Source organism: Polyodon spathula, chromosome 3 (assembly GCF_017654505.1).
Source record: "Polyodon spathula isolate WHYD16114869_AA chromosome 3, ASM1765450v1, whole genome shotgun sequence".
NCBI lineage: Eukaryota > Metazoa > Chordata > Actinopteri > Acipenseriformes > Polyodontidae > Polyodon > Polyodon spathula.
Genome location: NC_054536.1, coordinates 2,624,482 through 2,649,866, shown reverse-complemented (window position 1 = coordinate 2,649,866; position 25,385 = coordinate 2,624,482). Strand labels below are relative to the sequence as shown.

The 25,385-nt window shown below is 37.8% G+C and overlaps 1 protein-coding gene across 2 annotated transcripts in view; it reads right to left on the bottom strand.

The window, feature by feature from the left end:
* The window catches only part of LOC121310206 (dipeptidyl aminopeptidase-like protein 6), a 161,053-nt gene that overhangs the window by 57,135 nt on the left and 78,533 nt on the right, over positions 1-25,385 (bottom strand). For both annotated transcript variants that reach the window (XM_041243511.1, XM_041243518.1), the window contains exons 2-5: positions 20,375-20,489; positions 19,034-19,129; positions 2,111-2,205; positions 1,572-1,646 (exon numbers count right to left, since the gene is read on the bottom strand). In XM_041243511.1, coding sequence (XP_041099445.1) covers positions 1,572-1,646; positions 2,111-2,205; positions 19,034-19,129; positions 20,375-20,489 — 381 coding nt within the window. The remainder of the gene's footprint in view (positions 1-1,571; positions 1,647-2,110; positions 2,206-19,033; positions 19,130-20,374; positions 20,490-25,385) is intronic.

Genomic DNA, 25,385 nt, shown 5'->3' with positions numbered 1-25,385 from the left:
TGTTGGGGTTGGGGTTGGGGTTGGGGTTGGTGTTGGTGTTGGGTTGGGGTTGGGGTTGGGGTTGGGGTTGGGGTATCTAGTGAAGGCATTGCCCAGCCTGGAAACCTTGTTTTTGTATTGTTTTTTTTTTTTGTTAATTTTGCCCTTGTGCACTTTTATTTTTGTGTATTTATAATAAAATTATTTTTTTTGAACTACAGACTGTCTCTGGTCCTCTATCCTCTCGCCAGCCTGCCACAGGCTGACATTCAATTCAGCCATGTCTACTGCTGCAGTGTAAATGTATTCAAATGCATTCATCTCAATTCACTTTATTCCAATTTTCACTGCTTTATCGCTTTAAGCAATGGTCTGATTTTCAAATAAAGTGGAATAAATGACGCTGACTATCTAAAGTACAATTTAAGGTAATTCTGTGCTTGGCGATGGTGTGAGAGTGAATGTTGCACCATAATTCTTTATTTAGATATGATGCTTTTAAGATCATTGGCAGAGGTCCCATAGTGTTGATTATATGTATGTGAAAATGATACAGTAATAGCTCTTAAGTTTAAACTGCTGGATGGCTTTGCTGTACAGAACAACACCAGTAATGGAACTTGATTGAGTGAGTCACAGTAAAATCATTTAGCATTCACAGTCGTCCTTTCAAACACAGGTGCAGATTGCACTTTGGTGTACAGACCTTGATTAATCTTTCCCAATAGTTCAAAACAGTTATTTTGGAAAAAGTAAAAAAAAAAAAAAACTTTAATTCCTGATCCCTGTAACAGGGACAGGGCTTCAAGCTTATCTATTTTATAACAATACAGATGAAAATATGTGTTCGTACAGACAGCTGACATTATGCTGCAAAGGAGCAGTGTAATACATGTTGCATCATCATGACAATGATGCATTTATAAAATCTATACCTATCATGCCCACTAGATGACAGAAGGCTATGATGGAAATTCTCTTGTGTTGTGAATGTTGGCCCAGGATCTTTCATCTCCAGGTTATAAAACATGCTCGTGGTCCGAAGTTAAATGAGTTGCTTCATTACCACTAACACCACTGAATGTATATTGAGTATTGAGTATATACATGAGTATATACTGTCGCAGACACACGTTTTGTATAAAGAGTGTTGGTTAAACTACCAGAAATTGTGCCTTCATCATATTAATGAATGGCTAATGTTCTCTAACTAGAGAGATATCCTAGGTGTTTATTTTCTCTACACAAAATAAACAGTATAATGGTACTTGGTGACTTTCTATAGTTCTATCTGTGGAAATATTGTTGTTTTCCTTCTTTTTTTAAAACCTGAACTATTAGAGGTTGACAATCAGGCTCCTTTCAGCATGATTCCTGCTAACAGGCTGCTTAATGAGCTATGTGAATAGACCTAAACAAAGCCAGACCCACAAAGCAACACCTGCTTCTCTTCCATTTCATTGTGACCTCAGCTCAAGGCAATCATGTACACCAGATGTCATACAGTATGAGCTGAGCATTGTGCAACTGTACCTTCTGTCTGCACGATGGATTATACCTCTCATTACACATAACAACAGAACAGGACTTACTGGAGCAACGTTGTACGCAAGCAAAACAAATTCCAAGTCTGGTGACACTTCATACTTGCTGACTTTGTACGTCTCCTGTAAAGTAAAACATATCAATTCAGTTACACTTGCCTGCTTTTAATGATTACATAAACAGCAGGGTGTGGCAACTACTTAATCTGTTCAATCCTGACAATGATTAGCTTACCAATGAAAATGTGTTTCTAGCTTACGTCTCCCAAGTGACCACATCAAGAGACAAAGTGAAAAACAAACTGAATTCTGTGTCAAAAATGACTTTGAAGATGTTATTACTTCCCTTTATTGCTTAGTGCAAATTGGTAGTTAAAGTCTTTTTAATTATTGGGTTTTTTTGCATGCATATTTGTTATGTAGTGGTTTTATTAAATGTAATGCCTTTCCGAAGATTTTTAGCTAAAGGCTAACAGAAAATCAAATAAGTGGTTTTATACCATTTCTAGTACAGTACTCATGTTCTACGGTAGCTCACATTGCACATATGTCTTAAATGGATTGAGAATCGGTAGTAGAACACTTACAAACTTTTTGTTTTCTATTAAGGTTGTGTTTTCCTGTGTTTCAACATTGAACTTCACCACGTTGCCCTCCTGGGTACGATATAAAATCTCTTTATCTGTGAAACACAAAAATTAATTCTGTTAGATGAAAATTATTTTAAATATCCATAAAACAAATACGCAAGGAGTAATACTATGTATCTAAAACATGATTGCCCACACTACTACTACTAGTAATATAACTACTAACATGCACTGAAAGAACTACATTTTACAGCACACACTGAAACAGTATAATGTGATTTTTTCAAACTTATATTACCTTGCCTAGCACACTATGAAGCATGTAGCTTAAATAGTTACATGAATTTCTAATATCTTTTCCCTTCTATTTCCTCGAATTACTACAGGAATTGTTGGCTCCAATAGCAATGTTTAGATTATGTCACCCACCAGCCCTGACCCCTACCCTCATGCACGCTGAATAATTGACCAGCATTTTTATTTACAAAGACTACCACTGTAAAGCAAGGCTTTAAGCTTGTACACTATGTAACCCTTCCAGCACAGCAGATCTGTAAACTGCTTCCCATTTAAACCCTTTCACTCAGTGTCCTGGTGGGCTGTAATGGTCATTCCATTGCATTTAAACATCCAAGTGAAATACATCCATATGATTTAATAAATGAAATAAAGAAGCTCTATGTAGTTAAAGGGTTAACACTGTCTACTGTATTTAAGCATGCATGTGCTACTGTGAAATATACCTTGTTGTTGTAGGCAGTTGAATTCCCCCTTATAAAAGTTTACAAAGGTATTTTCGCATCGCATTTTTACAGTTTTACCACGATTTCCCCATGATTATGCATTTGTCATAGTCTACCCTGGTGTGCCACATTAAATAATAGGCTTTACCCTGCCTCGCTATTCTTCACAATGCATTATGTTTTACCATGCTCTCACTGCTGCTCCTCCTTGAAGTAAATCTGCACAGTTCTTACAGTGGCTCTGTTTAATTGATCTAAACAGACAGATAATGCTGCCAGTGTTTACAATTAAAGAATTAAACTAAGGCTCTTTATGTTCCAACCTTAAGCAAGTTAAACACCCAGCAGACAACAGGAGTCTCTTTAATTGTTCAATATGTATGCATCATTGGTATCTTTCCCCAACTTAGAAAAATCATAATGTATTGTCTGGGACTTGTTAGCAAATAAAAGTTTTCTGTAATCATAATACAAAAAATACATATTTTATTTAATAAAAAGCGCCTTTCATGACAATACGTAGTATAGATATTATATATATATCTATATATATTATATATATATATATCTATCTGTAAATTTAGTACAATGTGTCACAGAACTGTTAGATTTTTTACGGAATCTAAAAATTTGTTATCCAGTTACATATTTTAGTCGTTAGCGTAGACGTCCGCTAACGTGTCTGACAGAGGTTATAATACAAACGACTTTTCAACGTACCTATGGTATGTTACGTTAATGGTATGTCATGGGCGTGAAATCGTTATGTATTTCGAGGATGACCATGTCCAGTGAATACTGTTTTTGAGACTGTGGTACATAGAAAATGTTTACTAGTTCCTAGATACTCTCTTTTCGTTTGATTTGACGACAAACTACCGACAGTTTTCGAAACAGAAACAAATAAGCAAACAATTTTTCATTTCTACTATTAAAGAACATTAAGATGCTGAGATACTTTACAGGTGAATTTTCAGTTGTGGTGCCAAAAAAATCTGCATGGTTATAATGAGGTCAAAGCTGCATGGTTACAATGTGATCAAAGCTGCATGGTTATAATGAGGTCAAAGCTGCATGGTTATAATGTGATCAAAGCTGCATGGTTATAATGTGATCAAAGCTGAATGGTTACAATGTGATCAAAGCTGCATAGTTATAATGAGGTCAAAGCTGCATGGTTATAAGTGATCAAAGCTGCATGGTTATAATGTGATCAAAGCTGCATGGTTATAATGAGGTCAAAGCTGCATGGTTATAATGAGGTCAAAGCCGCATGGTTATAATGAGGTCAAAGCTGCATGGTTATAATGTGATCAAAGCTGCATGGTTAGAATGTGCCTCAAAGCTGCATGGTTATAATGTGCCTCAAAGCTGCATGGTTATAATGTGATCAGCACTGCATGGTTATAATGTGATCAAAGCTGCATGGTTATAATGTGATCAAAGCTGCATGGTTACAATGAGCTCAAAGCTGCATGGTTATAATGAGGTCAAAGCCGCATGGTTATAATGAGGTCAAAGCTGCATGGTTATAATGTGATCAAAGCTGCATGGTTATAATGTGATCAAAGCTGCATGGTTATAATGTGATCAAAGCTGCATGGTTATAATGTGGTCAAAACTGCATGGTTATAATGTGATCAGCACTGCATGGTTATAATGTGATCAAAGCTGCATGGTTATAATGTGATCAAAGCTGCATGGTTACAATGAGCTCAAAGCTGCATGGTTATAATGAGGTCAAAGCTGCATGGTTATAATGTGATCAAAGCTGCATGGTTATAATGTGATCAAAGCTGCATGGTTATAATGTGCCTCAAAACTGCATGGTTATAATGTGATCAGCACTGCATGGTTATAATGTGATCAAAGCTGCATGGTTATAATGTGATCAAAGCTGCATGGTTATAATGAGCTCAAAGCTGTATGACTATAACGTGCGTCAAAGCTGCATGGTTATAATGTGCCTCAAAGACCAGGCAACATGCAGCAAAGTTCGCTTGTAAAGAATCCTGTCCAAGGACTAGAGGAGAATTTGCAGTCTGATTTATAGTTTTCACCAGCACCTATCAAAAGCATTGCTGAATCTCATTTTTTCAAACCTGCTCAACACCATGTGTCTGATTACAGTAGAAATGGTGCTGAAAACAGCAGCTTTAAGGCATTAATTATTTGTTTATATTATTATTACATAATGGAATTTCTGGACTGTGGGTTCCAATATTAATTGTCTAGCACTCATGTCTCAGTGGAAGAAAAATAACATCTCTCTCTCTCTCTCTCTCTCTCTCTCTCTCTCTCTCTCTCTCTCTCTCTCTATATATATATATATATATATATATATATATATATATATATATATATATATATATATACATACATACAGTACAAAAGTTTAAAAGTTTGAGTACACCTGCTTGAAACCAGGTTTTTCATGATTATCTATGATTTTAACTGTATAAACTTGTCTATAAACACTTAATATTTCATTATATGATACGTGTACTTATTTAATTTTTAAATGAAAATGTAAATCTTGCCAATTTCAATGAAATGGTCACCCAAAGCAAGGGGATTTCAGTCTGAAGCCCAAGTCAGTTAAAAGTCTGAAATGTGTATAACACAGTGTTAGAACACTGGCCTAAGTATAAAAGTATCTTTGTTAGATGTTCTCTGAGTTAACTAGCATGTTACCTAATTAACCTTTTGTCACTAATTATTGTTAACAGGTGAGGGTAAGTGCCCTACATCTCTGGGAATTGCTGCAGAAGAGCTGGGAAGACATGTCAGGTGATTTCCTGCTGAAACTTGTTAACCGAATGCCTCGTGTTTGTGAGGCTGTTATTAAGGCAAAGGGTGGGTATTTTGAGGAATCCAAGATTTAGAGACAATTTTCAATTTTCTTGAACGTTGCTTTGATACTCCTTATGTTTTGTTTTGTATATTGTAACATGTGTTTTCATTTTCAAGTATTTACAGAAACGTATACGACGTAAAACATTGTCAATTATGAAAAAAAACTAGTTTCCAGCAAGTGCACTCAAACTTTTGACTGGTACTGTATATATATATATATATATATATATATATATATATATATATATATATATATATATATATATATATATATAGTGAGATAGCAGGGAGGGGGTTAAAATCCTTCCCTGCTAAAAACATGTGAAAATGCACATTTGGGTGTTATTGGGTTTAATTGTTTAATTGCTTAATTGTTTTATTGTTTAGTAATCCCCTGCACCTGGTGGTAGTTGTAAATTAGAGCCAGGTGCAGGGTATTTAAGAGAGACAGGCAGTTTGTTCGGGGCTGCTGTGTGTAGGGAGGCAGAAGTTGGGGTCTGCTTCCAAGCAGCCAAGGTGAAGTGCTGTGTTAAAACCGTGTGAGTTTTGTGTTTGATTTACAGGTAAACAGCTTAGCTGTCCTGGTTGAGTTAGGTTCCAGAGTGTATAGTTAGTGCTCCACGAAGGAGCTAGGTGTTTGTTTGTTTTGTTTAATTTATTTGATTGGTGTTTATTAAAAGTGCGCGTCAGCGCTTAAATCAATTCCATTTCTGGTGTCCTGGGCCTATTTTAAAAGGGGCAACGAACCGTGACGGTGAGAGAATTCGTCACATGTGGTACCAGAAGTGTGTGTAGGCGCCCCTACGACCCAGTAAAAATGGAAAGCTTAAAGGAATTGATCTCTATGATCAACAGAAACACTGCTGCCCAGATTGAGCAGAATAAGTGGTGGAGGTTGAAACTTGGAAATACTAATCTTCATAAAATACTAAGGGATTTTTATGTAAATGTAAGAAATGCCCAAGGAGAAAATTATACAAATTTCAAGTTACATGATTCTCCGAACTTGAATACAACGCTACCTAAATGAAAACATGCTTGGGGAATCTGTCGACACAGACACTCACCCTGACTTCTTCTCTTTAAATAGTGTCTTTGCAGCCGTTTTTAAACAGTCCAGAAAAACACAAAAAGACACGTCTGCACATCACAGACCTAGAAAAAGTAAAGTAACCCGAGACAGCATAAAATTCATTTTTTTAATACCGTCTCTCCGTTCTGCTGAAACAACAGCGTCTTGCACTGAGAGAAAAAAAAAACATTTCAGTGCTGTCTCAACACCACCTCCTTGTGGATCATTTCAATAGCAATGTACAACTAAACACATCAAAAATAAATATTTACTTACTTTTGCATGTTTCAATTAAATAAATGTATTCAGCTTTACTTAGTGTGCCGTTCAAAGTTATACATGAGACTACTTTTTTGGTCCCTTTATTGGCAGGATATAGATATGTTTTTTTAAATCCACTGTTTGACCTGGATAATAAATGCAATAAGGCTCAACAGGGTGTCCATATACGTGCATTATACAGATTTATCAGGGGTTGGAGGCCCTTGGCTTTGTCTCGTGTCGCACAATACGTCGAGGTGTCTGTATATTCAATGTATGCCAAGTTTATGCAGAAATATGGAGCCATGTAATTTATACACACGTAAAGGTGAAAGTGCTAACAAACAGTGCAGGAGTGTAAAAGTGCAAACGCTTCAGTGAACTCTAGAGCATTCTCAGTGCTCTTCACCTGCTAGCAGGTCTTGAATTGACTGAAACTCTTGTACTTTTACACTGTTGCACTGTTTGCAAGAATCAGAAATCAGTCCTGAACAATTACAATGATATGCTGGTAAAACTTGAACTATAATATGTTCTTAACCACCCCTGCACATACTGATAAGAATGAAAACGCATGTAATCAGAACCCAGCATTGTCCTACAGGACATCCGGCAAAGCAAGCATGCAGCATCACATTCACAGCTGACAATCTCACCCACTTTAAAAACACAATTTCATGCATACCCTTCCCCAGGCTTGCAGCTGGATTAATATATTGTCTTCCGTTTACCCAAATGACAGCACATGGCTTTTAATGGGTTAAAGATATCAGTGAAAATAGTACTTGCCGGTTATTTGCCACATCATTCTGACATGAATCCCTACATAAACCAGATAAGCTTTTTAGAATAAGCCCTGGATATGTGATTCAGACAGTTAAGACTGATGCACAGTGCATCCTTGATGCTGTAACTGCAGATACATCTGCTGTCTGAGACACTGCTGCAGCTCTATACAATACAAATTTGCTTAATTAACCATATTGACGGGCAGACCTTCAGCATGTTTTTGTGATGTGTTTTTTTCACTGTATGAAAATGAGGTACCTGTAGATGAAGCTCTTTCTTGTTGATAAAAGCAAAGTAGTCTGTCTATGTCCCTAATTGAGTGAATTTATCAGCTCAATTCAATGTGTAACGCTGAGGATATTCTGTATTTGAACTTTGCAAGACAGCCTTGTGACTAAGCCGTGTTTTATACATCGTACTCTGCATTCCAGCTCGTGTCCTTGAATAGGTACCCAGGTATGGAGAGTTTGCTCATTCCACAATGCTTAGAATGCACATAGTGTATGGGCCCTTCCTCAAAGCATCTTGAACCCATACGCTTTGCTGTACTGAAATTGTACATACCAACATCAAGAAAAAAACTGTTGCAAATTGAAAACTCCTAGCCCTAAATGATCAAAGCAATCGTCTCAATTAGGAACAAAAATAAGCAGCCCTCACTGTGTAGGGTCTTTATTGCCTACCCTCAAAAATCAATGGAAGCCAAACCCACTCATTTGTTGATACAGAACAGATGCATTTCAAAAGAGGTACCAGTCAACTTGACCCAAGCACTGTCGGACACAAAGCAAATCAATCGTACATCAACTCAGAGGTTAGTCCGGTCAGAATCGCAATCACAATCAGACTCACAATCAGAATATATACAGCACATAGACAGGTGATTCAGTTTTAATTTGCCTGCTGTCTTTGTAAAGTTTAGTGATTATTTTTCATCCGTGCTCTGACCATACGTACAGTAATCTGAGTGGACATGCGTCCGATTTGACCAAGCACTGAGATGTTTAGGCTCTGACTGCGAACCATTTCAAAGACCTTTGTTACAAATTCTGGGTTAAAATGTGAAAGTATAACATAGGGTGCAAAAATGTGAAGTGGGAGATTCAATCCTACATGCACTTAAAACAATGAGGCCATTCCTCTTTTCCAGAGTTAAGAACAAAATACAACAGACACAAATACTTTTGTTAACAGCTGCAATTCACAACATAATTGTCTGCATGGAATTCAATCAATGTCACTCTCTAACCTTAGTCTCACAATGATAATGCAAACAACCCTTGTGTGAGACTAAGCTGAAGGCTTCTTGAAATGATCTTTCACAGCTCACCTGAACCATGCAGAGCTTCAGTGATGGGATGAAAAGCAGAAAGGAGATAAGAACTGGGAACCAAATATCTTAAATGTCACAAGGATATGACAAGAATACATTTTTTAAACCCCTTCTATTCTAGTTCACGTTAAAACTAACAAGACCCTACATTTCTGGACTGCTAATTTCAAAGGGTGCACTTTTAATTTAAAACAAGTGCTAATGGCAATTGCTTCTGTTTTCAGTCACAGACACATATGTAACTAAGATGGATTTACCAGTGAGCAGGAGGATGATGGGAAAGGTAGTTCCTAGAGCTCCATGCAGGTACATGAGTAGCCATCTTGAAGCAGGGAATGCAATTTAAAAAAGTGGTCAAAATGTAAAAAAAAAATGTAAAAAATAAAACAATACACACACCTTACATAAACAGCTGTAGCAACACATGACAACAGGTAACACAATAAAATAAAAAGCTCCTTATGTTGCCATTAATACCCTTTCAGTTCATTTGCTGTGTCCACAGTCGTTAATTAGGTTTGTAATGCTTGTAGTTAACTTTGTTAAAATGTTGCTGCTTTTAGCCCTAGGCTTAAGAACAGCCTCTTGCACCAGTTTAAGGTAGATTGCTTAAGGATTTTAGTTTCTTACACAGTACTTTTAATTACCAACCAGTTGTTTGGTGCTGCTGTAATTTTGCATGTTTGATGCTTGGTCCATGACTGCATACAGTCTTTCCAGCGCCGGTTCAGCTGTGCTTTCCAGCCCCAGTTCAGGGGACCACTAAACAAACATGTTTGAACAATAGCTTAAACAATAATCTGAAACTGCTTTCTAGTGCACGCAGTGTAGAAGGGAATTGTTTCACACTGCAAACTCCGACCCCTGCCACTCCAAATTAACAAGGGCCATCTTCTAGTTGCATAGTCTCCCATTGTATGTAGTACAATACAATTGTAGAATGACTTTAATGTAAAAAAGGTGAATTCAGAAAAAAGGTTAAGGAATGCCATGTAAGACTTTTGCCTGAGACCGAGATTTCGCCGGTGAATAACCGTGTGAACCCAAAAAGATGATATATTGACAGTGGTGAATTTAACAGTTTACTGTGCTTTTATTTTATTTTTTTACAGAATAAAGCATTTACAAAGAAAAGATAATGACATGTTGCAATCCCTGACTAAATTAAAAGTAGAGTGATGCCGTTTGTTGCAAAGTGGACAAAAGAACAAACTTGATTCTTTTAAGCCTTGGTATCTGTTTCAGAACCGCTCTGAATGATCAGAGAATGTTTAGAAACAAATGTTCTATCCAATGACAGTATATTCACAATGATTCAGAAAAACATTCATTCGAATTTATAGACTATAATAAAGAATTATATTTCAAGTTGATCAATTCAAATTGATTATAGTTAGTGATCACCTTTTTTTTTCAGCCTTGAGTACCCTCACCCACCTTCTTATCCCCACCCCCCCCCCCGCCTAACCCCCCCACCCACCCCCCCCCCCATGGGGAAGAAAAGGCCCATTGAACCCCACCCCCCCCCCAGAGGCGTCTCGACTATAATAATAAAATCTTAAGTATTATTTGTTACATTCTCATAAAAAATAAAGTCATGTATAGAGACTCACTTACAGTAGAAGGTCGTTACACATGAATGTCTCATCGCAAAACCTTACAATTTTCGGTACGTATTATGGGATGAAAGTAGATGTATATGTCCTATTTCATCTAAAACATTTTCAACTACAAACACTGGAAATATTATTATTATTATTATTATTATTATTATTATTTCCTTTTTTCTAGCTGTTGTGTGTAGGCTCATAAAATATTCACACAAATCTTAAAAACAATGACTCATCCATCAGCTACAGTATCTGACTTGTATCCCATAAGGAAACTTAGCAGAGCTACACAACTTGCATAGTTACAAACACACAAACAAGCTAGCTGGTTACAAGAAAACAATCAAAGAATGTGTCAAAAAGATTTGCTGCTTTATTAAAAAAACTAATATTTTTTTTTTTTAAAAAAACAACACAAATCATATAGCATGCATATTATGTATGATGGTTATAAATAACAAACCTACCCAATATCCTGCCTAGTACACACTGTAACCTCATAGCAGGGCTTGAATTTTTGCCTGTTTATTGTGTAATGAAAATGGTTCCCTTGAATAAATCAGTGTGTAAGAGTTGTTTTATACAGGAGCTGGCAGCAATGTGCATGCAGTGATTCATACAGCTCACACAAATCAGAACTCACTGATGGTTTGCTTAGCCATGATAGAACTGTCACTGAAGATACAGTATCAGCGCTGAGAGTTTACAGGCTAACCAGCAGTGGGGTGTTCACTCTCCTCCCCCTAAGTCTACAGCTTTCCTTGCAGTCTTTAAAACCCATTAAAAGAAGCCTTATTGTGGGTCTCAGATTTGGGTGAAGAGCCTTCCATTGGACACCCTGATCCACACTATGGTGGGTCTATAATACACCTGCTGGAGTTTCTAACCTGGACCCCTGTACTGATCTCTTTACTCACATTAGTACATACAGTAAACAATACAGTGGAATCAGGGTTATACATTTTAATATCCACCGCTGTGCATCATTAAAACAGACCCTACAGTAATAAATAAACAATACAGTGGAATCAGAGTTATACATTTTAATAGCCACTGCTATGTACCATTAAAAAGACCCTACAGTAATAAATAAACAATACAGTGGAATCAGAGTTATACATTTTAAAAGCCACTGCTATGTATCATTAAAACAGACCCTACTGCAATCTGGCACAATGAGGTATATAAGGGCAATGTTGCTCTACGGAACTACATGAACAGTTTGATCTGTTCTTCATACTGCATTCAGGGTTTTATAATCCAGGGCTGGCAATGGAACGTGAAACAATGTGATTGGCCGAGCAAGGTTCCAGCTCTCCGTATATTGGGTGGATAGGGACAGTTGGAGCCTTGTCACATATTCTAAATACTGCCCTGCCTCACAGAATATAAAAGTATCGGATTGTAGCCATCTTGCTTTTACAGTTACAAAAGTACAGCTGTAACTATGAAACTGAGTGACCAATTACCTGCAAAAAAATCCCAAAGCACTAAGCAGACATGACGATTTGAATGAAGAACTTTAAATGAACTGGAAGATATCAAAAACAAAACAAAACAAAAAAAAAAAAATCACTGTCTTTATACTCAGTCACCCCGACTCTGACACTTAAAAAATATATATTTGTATCGGTTCATAAAGGCTACAGAAAAACACAAAAAGGCACTTCTGCACATTATCCACCCCTCTCAGACACACCTTGAAAAACCACTGAAATCCCAGACGTCGTCGTATTTATTTCTATTCCTCCCATCTGTTCTGTCAGTGACAGGGAAAAAATAACTCAGTGCTGTCTCAACTCCGCCCCATGGTGTAGCTTTTCAATGGCAATGCCCATTAAAGTGTATTTACTCAGCTTATTTTAGTGTGTAGTTCAAAGTTATAAATGGGACTACTTTATTGGGTAAGGATATTTAATAAAAAAAAAATGCCTGGTGAAGTCCGTACATTTGACAAATATGGACGGCCTGTCGGGCTTTATTGCATACATATAACATTAGATTGACAGCTTACGTATCAAGGTCAGGTTTAACTACAGGTGCTCTAATAAGCAGATAATACTGAATCCAGTGCAGCAGAGTGTAGGAATGATCTTATCAAATCAAGACAACACAGGCTGAGGCCTGAGGCACAGGAAAGAGTTCATTGATTTTTTTTTTATACAAACTCCACACAGAAACTCACAGAACACATGTGTGTGCTGAGTATGAAGTAGTAGTAGGTGTGAGGGTAGCAGGTTTGCAAAGCAAGGTGATGCCTAATTTATCATTGAAAAATGGAATATGTACAGTACAGGTTAATGAAAAGCACATGAAAGAATGGGGGTAGCAATGCTGTCTGTTGGGATTTGCAGTATCTGATTTTGTGTATGATGGAAGATGCATGAAAACTGATAGCAGTTGCAACTAGTCTCTGTAAATAAACAAATAATAATAATAATAAATAATAATAATAATAATAATAATAATAATAATAATAATAATAATATAGCACACCACCTTAACAAACTCACTTTGACAGAAGTGTCATATATTTTTAAGGTGTTATGGAAAAGAAAAGTGTATTTTTCTCTTAGAAATTACTAACTCTTACTTCTGTCTGGAAAATATGGCTCCTATTTACTGGTTAATTACTCATGGCTGTAACTGACTGTGCTCCCCTGTGTAAGTCAATGCACCTCCGCACTAGAGTCTGTAAGGGAAATCTGCATTTTGTGTGTATGTGTCTGTTATTGATTTATGTATTTATTTCATTCTTTGACCTTCCTGAATGGCATGTTGGGTGACTGACAGGGTACACACAATTAGATAACGAGTAGAAATCATAAAGCCTATCTCAGCCAATCACATTGCCAGGTTTCATCCCATTCCAGTAGATCATATTTAGCCCTGTCATCTTGTGCAATGTAGACTCCCAAAACCAAATCACACACATTGTAAAGTCCTCTTGCCAACCCAAAGTATTCATGAGAAGATATTCTTATAAACTAGACAGGGTCACTGGTATATTAAAAGAAATGATAACATCACTGTACCTCTGATATATCTAACAGGTTGATTCTGTTCATGGCCGTAAACATTTATTACAGATTTCCAAAGAGTTTTAGTTCCCTTTTTAGTTTTAGTCTTGTATTAAGACATAAAAAGTATTAAACTGTCTCACTGTTTTGATTTTTTTTTTTTCTAATTAGTCTGACTTAATTATTAAGTGTGAAGCAAACAAAAACATTCACTGAAATGATAGATGAGATGTTTATTTAACACATATTAAAAGTAAAGACTTCAATGTCAGCCAAAAAAAAATAAATAAATCAAAAGTCCAAGTGTACTGGATGAGCAATACTCAATGTACAAACTTCTCTGAAGAATAGAAAGCAGAGATGCTGCTGTTTGATTTAAGGCCTTGGCTTGAGAATATGTACATAACAAAGAAGCTGTAAAATGGCCAACTCAAGTTACACAACAGATGACTAAATCAGATCCTCCGAAGCAGTCTTCCTCGGTAGAAGGGTCACGACTGACTGAAACAGTTGTAAGAACTATTTTTATATTCTGACCACAGGGAAATACCTCAGGATATAATATAAAGGAATTTCAGAGAGGCTTTGTCTACCTCATTATACTGTGAAACAATATACATGTACCTTATTAATGGAAGATATTATAAAAGCATGTGTGAACATTGAGACCAGGGGTTGATTATGTAAGGGATAACACACGACAGGGTGTGGGTTGTGCTGCACTAACATATGGCTGTGGTTGGGTTGGAGGCACGAAGCGAAGCTGAGTCAGTGCCTTCATACCAACAACACCATATGTTAATACAACACAACCCACGCCCTGTTGTGTGTTATCCTGCTTATAAAACAGACACAAGAATACATAGAAAAAACATTTTTTTAATTTTTGTATATATATATATATATTTTTTTTTTTTTAACCTGACAATTTTATTGTAAATTCTTCTGCTTTGGAGAAAAAACAGTCCATCAGACATGGTTCAAAAAGGATCAAGCACAGGTCTCTAGTCATTTTCTCTCCGGAAAAAGCTGAGAAAACCTTTCAATGGCTGAGTGAGACTGATAGGAGCCGAATGAAGCCGAAAAAAAGGGCATGGCATAGCCCCATGCACCACAGAAATAACATGGACAAAAACAAAGGAGACAGCTGCTTCCGCATCCAGCGCTCAGAGAATATCACGGACATTTGCATAATTTTTTGAGATGTTATAATAATAAAATAATGACTTGGATCACATTATTGAGGAGTCTGGTGATAAAACAAGTGCTCCGGAGAGGATTTATCAGCAAAATACAGCAAACAAGGGGTGTGGCTTGGCTGAAGATGCAGTACTGATGTCGTTTTTGTCATGCAATGCCTTTTAAACCTGTTTTACCCTGAAAAAAATAATATTTCAAACAGCGGGTGTAAAATAAACAGCGCGTGTGAAAATAAATTTGACCTGACGTGCCTGATAAGTGCTGAATAAATGGACTGCAAAGGGATAAACACAGCATAGTCCCAGAAAGTGCCCAGCATATGGAAAAGCAATTAAAAAATGTGGCAACAAATAATAATTTTGCTAGTTGCTGTAAGTCACAAACACAGCAAAGTCAAGCAGTTGCTGTTGAACAAGGGATTGATGAATTCTATGTGGATGTTCTAACAGAAGATAAAAACAATGAGAGAGAATTGATGCTTCTGTTGCAAGTGACAGACATTTTTGTTTCATTTAAGTTCTGGAAAGGACTACAGAAGTCTAGACCAAAACGTCATGAAGACAAAGTGAAAGTAACTGGTTATGCTGACTCAGAGACAGCAGTAAAAGGAAAATGTATCGCTAATATCACATAAAGAACAAGGTGTACAGGTGGTCATTCGTGCTGGTGCCAAAGATGTACAAGCAATGCTTGGCTTGTCTGCATGTGAAAAAATGGACCCAGTGAAGAGAGTGTTCATGGTTGAGAGTCAAAGTGACTATAAAGCAATAATGCAGTAGTACAGTGATATGTTTAATGGACTTGGTTGCCTTCCAGGTGAACTAGAGAGAATGGAGAGCATGGATCAAAAAGATCAAAAAGATAGATGAACCAACAGAGTGGGTGAGCTCACTTGTAACTGTCGAACGGAAAGCTACGAATATGCTTGGAACCCAAGGACCTGAATCGTGCAATAACGAGAGAACATTTTAAACTTCCAACACAAGAAGAAATCATGGTACAATTTTCTAATGTAAAATGCTTCAGCAAATTGGATGCTTCTTCAGGATTTTGGCAACTGAAGACTGGATGAAGCCAGCTCCAAATTGTGCACGTTCAACACTCCATATGAAAGATACAGATTCCTAAGACTACCATTTGAATTGCTTCAGCGCCTGAAGTGTATCAAAAAAACATTCACATGATCTCTGGACATATTAAAGGTGTTGACACGTCAATGGGTGAGATCTAAAGCGGAACATGACGCCAGATTAAAGGAAGTGCTTGATGCGACAAGAACAGCAGACTTGAAAATTTATAAAAAGTAGTACTTACCTGGAGTTACTGACTTTTGTAGGGGGCATTATCAGCAGTGAAGACATCTGGCCTGACAAGGTGAATGTATCAGCCATTGAGAACATGCCACATCCACAGTGCAAAAAAGGATCTTCAGAGACTCATGGGCATGGTCACTTACATGGGAAAACTCAGACAACCTACAGAGAAAAAACACTGAATGGAGTTGGATCCATGAACAGGAGACAGTCTGTCAGGAATTGAAGAAACTCCTGCCAGGGGATCCAGTGTTATGACCCAGCCAAACCAATCAAAATCTCATCAGATGCATCTCAGTATGGCTTAGGAGCCATGCTTGTGCAGAAATATGAAGATCGCTGGCAGCCAGTAGCATATGCTTCCCGTTCTCTGACTGGGGCGAAGACAAGATATGTGCAAATTGAAAAACAGCTTTTGAGCATTTCATTTGTATGTGAGAGATTCCATCAGTATGTGTCTGGACAAACAGTTAGTGTGGAAACTGATCATAAACTTCTAATTGCTCTGTTTCAGAAGCCTTTGAATGACTGTCCACTTAGAATCCCGAGAATGATGATCAGGTTACAGAGATATGCCCTGGATGTAGCATACATGTATACTGCAGATACCTTGTCTAGAGCAGTGGATCTAAATGCGCAAGCAAAGGGGAAGACTGCAGAAGAGATACAAGCATATGTTGGTATAATCATTACATGCTTGCCAGTGGCTGACATAAACATATGTTTGACAAAAACATGACATAAAGATACAGGTGATTTGAGCTGAGACTGAGAAAGATGAAACACTGAAAAACCTGAAGACTACAATACTGCAAGACTGGCCAAACGTCACGCAGGACTATATTCAAGATGTAATTAAATACTGGAACTGCTGAGCAGAATTATCGGTAGTAGAAGAGGTTGTATACAAAGGCAGAAAAATTGCTTGAGAAAATAAAGGCTGAAAAAGATTCACGAAGGACATATGGGAATGGAAAAGTGCAAGAAAAGAGCATTGAAGTCATGTACTGGCCCAGAATAGATCAAGAAATAGAACAAGAGGTTACTAGGTGTGCATCATGCCTGAAATACAGATCAAGCAACCCAGCTGAACCTTTGAATCCTCACCTTGTGCCACATCCAACAAACCAGAAGGTAGGCACAGACCTATTCATGTGTCAAGGAAAGGATTTTCTGATTGTTACTGATTGTTTCTCTCTCTACCCTGAAGTGTGTAGGTTAAGCAGTACTACCAGCATGAAATGCATTTTTTCTAGACATGGTGTACCCACTGAGGTATTCAGAGACAACAGACCACAGTTTGCAAGTGCTGAATTGAAGAGATTTGTCAAGGACTAGGATTTTGTCCATACCACTTCAAGTCCACATTTTCCTCAGTCAAACAGACTAGTGGAAAAGTCTGTGCAATCAGTAAAAAGAATGATGCAAAAGTCAAAAGATCGTGGAAGTGACTTTTAAAATAGTCTCCTTGTGTATCGAAGTACACTGCTAGAGGGCGGACTATCACCTGCTCAGTTGCTCATGGGCAGAAGAATAAGGTCCAATCTTCCAATGAAAGAAGAGCTTCTCAAAACAGAACACGGGAGGACATTCAGAAAATACAAAGAGCATCAGAAATTAAAACAAAAGCATGAAAGAGGCGATCAGGTAAGACTGAAGAACAAAACAACAGACACCTGCACACAGAGAGGCTCTGTCATCGAGCAAGGACATCCGAGATCATACACCATTCAGACCGAACAAGGTGCAGTAACTCGTCGAACTCACCATGACATCATCAATGAAAATTGATGTAGTCACAGAAGAATCAGCAACATATACCATAAAACCAAACAAGACTGATGTAATCAGAAGATCTAGTCATGAAGTGAAGGGTCCAGAAAGACTGACAGAGACTTGCTAAAATAAATAAATAAAATAGTGAGGGACATGAACGGTAAAGGTTCATGGTGAGAGTGATGTGCTTGTAACCTCTCCTCCCAAGCTAAGGAATGTAAATAGGTTAAGCCCGTTTATTGCTCATGTTAAGATATGGTCAAGTGGACTAGAGCATGTCTGCAAAAAGTAATTGTTATTATATTATATTATTATATATTTTGTTAGTTGAGACAAGGGTGAAGTAGTTTCTTTTAAAAAATAAAAAGGGAAGATGTATTGATATGTGGTCATATATAGATGAGACCTTGCGCCTTAATATAAAAGGAAGTGGTAATTGTTAGATAGCCCCTGGAACAGAAAGCTGACTTACAAACATGGCTGACCTGTAACACGTTTCTGAAGTTGACTAAATAAAAACAAGTTCTATTTCATTTCATTGAATCTTTATTGAACCCAACAACATAACATAACAGTTAAAAGCTCTAAAAGCAGGAATGCAGAGGAGCCTGGCTCTTTTGCATTGCGGTTAAGACACTCGCTTGTGCTGCGCCGGTTCGCGCCCATCCTCCACCCGGTTACAAAACCATCTAACATAGTTGGAGAAAAATCTGAAAAATGTTTTGCACCTAATTTAAAATGCATACATTGTAACATTACTCATCTCATCTACTCCACCACCAATTAAAAGACTGTCACCTCCAGGATGATCATTTCAGTGCTCAAGCTGGACCTGACATATATCTGATTGTAATTTAGCAAAATGCGTGAATGTGTATGAAATGCAGTACTTATACAGTACAATACAGTATTTCACTTTTTTATGCAAAATAGGACATGTGACTTACTAGTGATCCACTTGGCTTCCGGGTCACGGATCTTGAATCTGCTAAAGACATCCTCCAAAGCCACCTTCCCCTTGCGTGCCAGATTGTCATCCTCACCTGCAAATAAAATAAAGTAATATTAATTCCTAACAGTATGTTGTAATGAAGCACTGAATGAAATGTTATATAAGACAAATATTCATAAAACACTGCTGTTTTCTGCTGATAATGAAAAAAGTGTCTCTGACCAATAGTGGCAGATAATAAGATGAGATGAGATGTTTCATAGTTCAACATTAGCCAATATGGAACTCAATACAAAACTAACTACTCCCACATATATAATACGCAAGGCAAATATCACACAATTCATATCCGTTTCTACAGCTGGCTGGAGGCCATTCTTTGATTCAACTAGTGCTGGAGAAAAACAAATCAAACACTCCTTTTTAAAAAGCCTAAATACATCAAAATATCATTTTAAAGCTGAGGGAACACAAAGCCAATTTTTCAGGAACAGTTGCTTGAAATCTGGTTCTAGGAGACTGGGAGACCTAGTTTGAGGCAACTGCTGTATCAAATCCTAAGTCTCCCCTGGTGTGCCGTGCAGTGGCCTGAAACCTAGTCTCATGAAACCAAGTTCCGAGCCACAAGGTGGCTTGGTGTTTATTCAGCTTTTCATTCCTCGGGGACTGTCTTGCATGACAGTATCTCGAGAGAACTGTGATTTTCAAACAAGAAATATATTGCTCCTGTTAACCTCTAGGCATGACAATTACCTTCTTATATAATTTTTTTTCTTGATTTATGAAAAACACACACATATTTCTGGATTAAGAATATGCCACATATTACTTTGACAATACAAGAATGTTACTATTGAATGGTTTATCCGATTTGCTTTCATGTAAGTGCTTCATTGTTTGAGAGGTATGAGGGTTCACGTTTCTGCTGGTTGCCTTTCTGGCAACTAAGGACTAAAGGACTAAAACACACGCTGCAACGCTTTCAGCACATGGAATCTTTGAATATCTTCAAGATATAACAGATAATCCAAATGAAATGCCTTATATCAACAATTATAAAGATAAACTGCGACAGCGACAGTGGCACTAGTATCAAGAACCATGTTTTCTATGCTTAAGCACGTGCTGAAATGACTTGTGGCAGATTCAATATTTAAAAACTAGCACGGTTACCTACACCTCTGACCTGTTGTATTTGTGCATGACCAGATGTATATATTTTCTGGCACATTGCATATTGAATGTCTAGCCTCACAATGTGGTCATGTTTATTGTTACCAAGTGTGAAGAAGAAGAAAAAATGCAACATTAAATGCATGGCACTTGCTTACACTACCTGGTGTTAGAAGAATGACAGAAGTGACAATCAGGGAACAGATGACCAGAATAACAAGCAGGGCGATTGCAATTCCTTTCCAGTTCCTCTGCGGAGGATTGCTCCCCACCAGCTCCTGCAGGGCAAACATGTCAATCAGGTTATTCAAGGACAAGCCAGAAATCACTAAACAGTCAAGGGCAACAGTAATCAGCAGCAAATAAAAGCTACAGTGACTGAGTGCTTGCACAACGTAAAGGGGATTGATAACCAGGGCTTTATAATGCATTCTCTTACCTCTTGGCAGTTTAAGCAACACTTGTGATATCATTTGTTATATTCTTTGTTCATAGTTTTTTTAATTGTACTTTATTTGGGGATCTATAGTGCCACACTGTAGTAAGGTTTGTTTCCACTTTTCCTGTGGTAAAGGTCATTTTCCACTGTTTAGCCAAAGCACATGTTTGTGAGTTTGAAACAGGTTCCAGGAAGAGCAGTTCAAGATTTCTAAAGTAGAGCTATAAAGAAGAACTCTAATAGCCTGATTATACCAAAAGAAAAAAATCACTGTGTGCGTGTGTGTGTGTGTATATATATATATATATATATATATATATATATAGAGAGAGAGAGAGAGAGAGAGAGAGAGAGGAGAGAGAGAGGAGAGAGAGAGAGAGAGAGAGAGAGAGAGAGAGAGAGAAGGTTCCTGACTCCAAAACGGAACTTGATGTTTTGTTTTGTTTCGTTTTGTTTATTTTGTTTATTTTGTTCATTAAAAATAGAGCATCAGCGCTTTTAAACCTCCAGTTTTGTGTCTTGGTTCATTTTTAAAAGGGCAACAAACCAAATCGAGTGGCCGCTCTGTTACAATATATGTACATTAGAAAACAACTGGTCCAGTGATAATGGTAATAAGAGTAAACATATGGGATTTGAAAGCTTTGGTTATCACTCCTTTCAATAGGTACAGCACACTACTAGAATCAACTGATTCAAAGAGCTGCTAAAGTTGCATTTTTATAACTGTGGTACATAAACAACCCTCCTATAATTAGCTACACAGTGGCTGTATTTAGATACAACACTGTTTAGATCATCTGAGAGCTGTCACATTATTCCAGTGCTATCCTAGCTACCTCCTGGTAATTACTCCACATTTTAATGAGACAACACACATCTGTGAAAAATATACAAGTGCTTCTATGCTGTTATAACCATGAATAGGCCAAAGTGCATCATACGGCAAGACTAAGAAAAACTATATCAAGTACAGTTGTTAAAGCGTTCAATGCATGTGCTTTCAGAGAACTCGTTCCTGAAATATTCCATCCTAATTGAACCCAACTACAATCTTCATTAGTTCCATGCTAACAGCAGAACAACCGCTTTAGTAGGCTTTCCATTGTAAAGCACATTAAAAGAGATCCTGCATCAAAGAAAACTGTTTGGGCCTGTGCAGGTTCTTTGGGGTTAATCAAGCATATCACAACCAATCACACAGGCAATTAACGATTAGAAGCAACAGCAAACCTACAGATATAACATTATTTACTGTAGAAGCCACACACATTGTACATTAATAGGAGTGAGCAGATTTGATCAAATAAATTGGGGAATCATACACCTGCTGTGACATGGAAGACTGTGACTGGTTGTTGCAGGAACAAACAAAGGTGTGTCCTGGGAAACTTGATCTTCCTCAATTTCAAATTCAGGCCATTCTGCTTAATCTTACCATCAGTGCATTTTGTATAATTAAACATGTGGTGGGTAAAGTTGATAACCCACAAACATTTTAGTTTAAAAAAAAGCATTGGTTGCTAAAATGAAGCAGGTATAGGTTACCTCAGCAAGAGACATGCTTGCATGCACACATAACACAATTTTGCAGCTAAAAGGAACTCAGTGCATTGGAATACAGGCTGATTGCAGGTGTAGAAGTCTGTGAGAAGGATAAATGAGTCAGGTGAAAACAGAGGCTAGAAGAATAAGGCTGAAACACTGCTATCCTAAACCTAAGTACGTGTTTCTCGAGGGATAGATATGGAACCCAAAGAGACTTAGGGTATCATTAGGCTATTAACATGGGCATTCAAGTTCCACCAAGACTGTCAAATTGGGTCAAAGTGGTCTCCACAGACTCATCTATGAGACAAAGAGAGAATCAAAAATGGAGCATTGCATTGTGTGTGGAAAATGGTGCTATTCACTTACTACTCAAAAAAATTGGCAATGGCTTAAAAACAGACATATTAAAATAAAAATAATTATACAATGATTACACAGCAACACAATGATTACAGAGTCCATACAATGATTGCATGGCAATAAAATGATTACACAGCAATACAATGATTACACAGCAATACAATGATTACAGAGTCCATACAATGATTACAGAGCCCATACATTGATTACACAGCCCATACAATGATTACAGAGCCCATACAATGATTACAGAGCCCATACATTGATTACACAGCCCATACAATGATTATAGAGCCCATACAATGATTACAGAGCCCATACAATGATTACAGAGCCCATACAATGATTATACAGCAAGAAAAGATTACACAGCAATACAACGATTTAAAAAAAAAAGCCTCATTCTGGGCAAGGGCTTTGATGATGAATTATATACTTTTTTCCCTGCAGCTGTGACTCAGTAAAAAGCATTCAAGTCCACTTCACAGTCACATGCAATTTATCAACAACACCCTGCTTTAGATTCTGTACACTTGGGATAAAACATGGCCATAACTTTGTAAACACCCAGAGGTTACTGACAAACAATGCTGACTGTGTAATGGGCGGTGTTGTGGGATGCACTGCAGTTACAGATTGTCTATTGTTGGTAAATAAACAATCTTGTATCAGGGGTGTTTTAACGGTTTTTATTGGTGTAACAGGGGAGACCTGCGCTGACTCTCTGGGCACATTCATAGTGGTGTGAGAAGAGGGCAGCAGCCCTACAATAGCAGCCTGTCAGTCACGGCATTGACACAGAGAGGTGGAAAAGAGGGTGTGTGGGTTTCCCCCCTCTCTCTGAGTGGCTGAGGGGCAGGCTTTGGGGGGTTGCTGCACTAATAAAATGACGCTCTGGGGTTCCCTCGGGTCTGCCAGCTGGAGGAAGCTCTGCTGCCGGACCGAGCACAGCCGGAGAAGAACGAGTGAGATAAAAACGTAATTGATTAAAGAAAGAAGATAATATTTTTGTAACAGGGAAAAACTTGGGCAGACCCCGATTATTGTTTAGGGTAGAGAGGGAACGGAGACCCGGGCCGTATGAGTAGCAGTGGTCGGGGTGAACGCTGCAGAGTGCAGCACCTTTGTTTTGTAGTTTTATTACTGTGTTTTATTTTCCCTTTTTCTTTCGCCTTTTGTCCTTTATGATTTATTATTTCCAGAGCACCTGCAAGTGCACCTGCAGTTTACTGTGTACCTGGACTGGTATAACCGTGGTCTTGTTTACCGTTGCCGGTACGCACACCACGGACAATCGCGCCCTCTGCAGGCTGAAATAAATCAGTGCGCCTTAGCGGCGTTACAACTAAAAGCTCTGCCTCCTTGTCAGTGAATTGTCCACCACCCTTCCACAATCGCTTAAACCAAAAGTCAGAAGCCCTAATTATAATGTACTTTACAGAACTGATGTTATTTCATAAAAAATATATATGTTATCAAGAATAACCAAGAAGGAAATATATTCTAGCCATTTTTACTATGAACAGCATGCTAAAGGGCTGCTGACGCCAGGAGTTTACACTCTGAATAACTGATTGACTCCACAAGCAGAAAGAGTTGCTTACAGGTCAGAAGACATGAACCTTGCACAGGTTGTGTGTTCACCACATGCAATATCATTCATCAAACAAACAGAACACTCTATGCTGGCAGATTAAAGCCCATGAGGCCCGCTCTGTGTGAATAACTCAGACAGTCTTGGGACTACGCTAATCTATTGTGGTATTCTATAAATACGACTGAAATAAACAACATTAAGCTACCGGCAAACAGGGAATTATCTAGTGCCAAGCAAATAATAAGCAGACATATATTCTATTTTTATATGCATGTGTAACAGAGAAGAGGCTGGGTGTGAACCTGTGACCCCACACATGGCAAGCAAGCACTTTAACCTCAATGCAAAAGAGCCGGGCTCATCTGCATTCGTGGTTTTAGAGCTTCTAAGCTCCTCTCATCTCAGTGACAGGGGACAGATTCTGTAATGGCAGTGCATCACACAGCACTGCCCGGTACACACAGTGGCACCAAAAATAAGGTCCAATCGTGTACAAAAAAATAGACGGATGATGCAATTGACTAGAATACATGTAGTACATTATCTTTTATTGATAATTCATTAATGATGTCAATAACAGCATGAATGTAATTATGAGAAACTGAACCACAACCCTACAATGTTGAGCAGGCGCCTCCTGTAGCATGGGTAACGAAGTAAGCAAGATGGATGTCACTGGACCCTCCCCAACTTCGAAAAGTGTCTGAAAATCAACTGGCACTTTATGGGATTCCATAGGTCTGGTAAAACAAGTTAGGAAAACACTGTCCACACAGTGCCACTGTGTAAGAGATGTCCTGCCAACTGACACAGATGGAACCTAAACAAGAAGCTAGAAAAACAGAAAGCTAACAAAAAAAAAGAATTTCCCCTGTGCATTTACTGATCTGGATGTAATGGGTTAAAATGATAACACATCTGGAAGAGCAGAAGATAATGAAATATGTACTGTTGAATAATCTGTCAAATTCTCTTCACGCAAATTAAGTATCAATGTGGAATCTCTATAGGGGTACCTCAACGCCACTGTTTCATCAGTTGTAGAAAAACACACAAGGCAACACAGCACATTACTGTATATTAAGCTACATGTGTACTGCAAGTATGTGTTTTAGATAAGGTATGTTATTACAGCTAAAACCTCTTTAATACAATAATTAAAATAAAACAGTCAAATCTTAGCAATGCAGGAGTTCAAAAGAGGTCAACTCATTAACATCGTTCAAA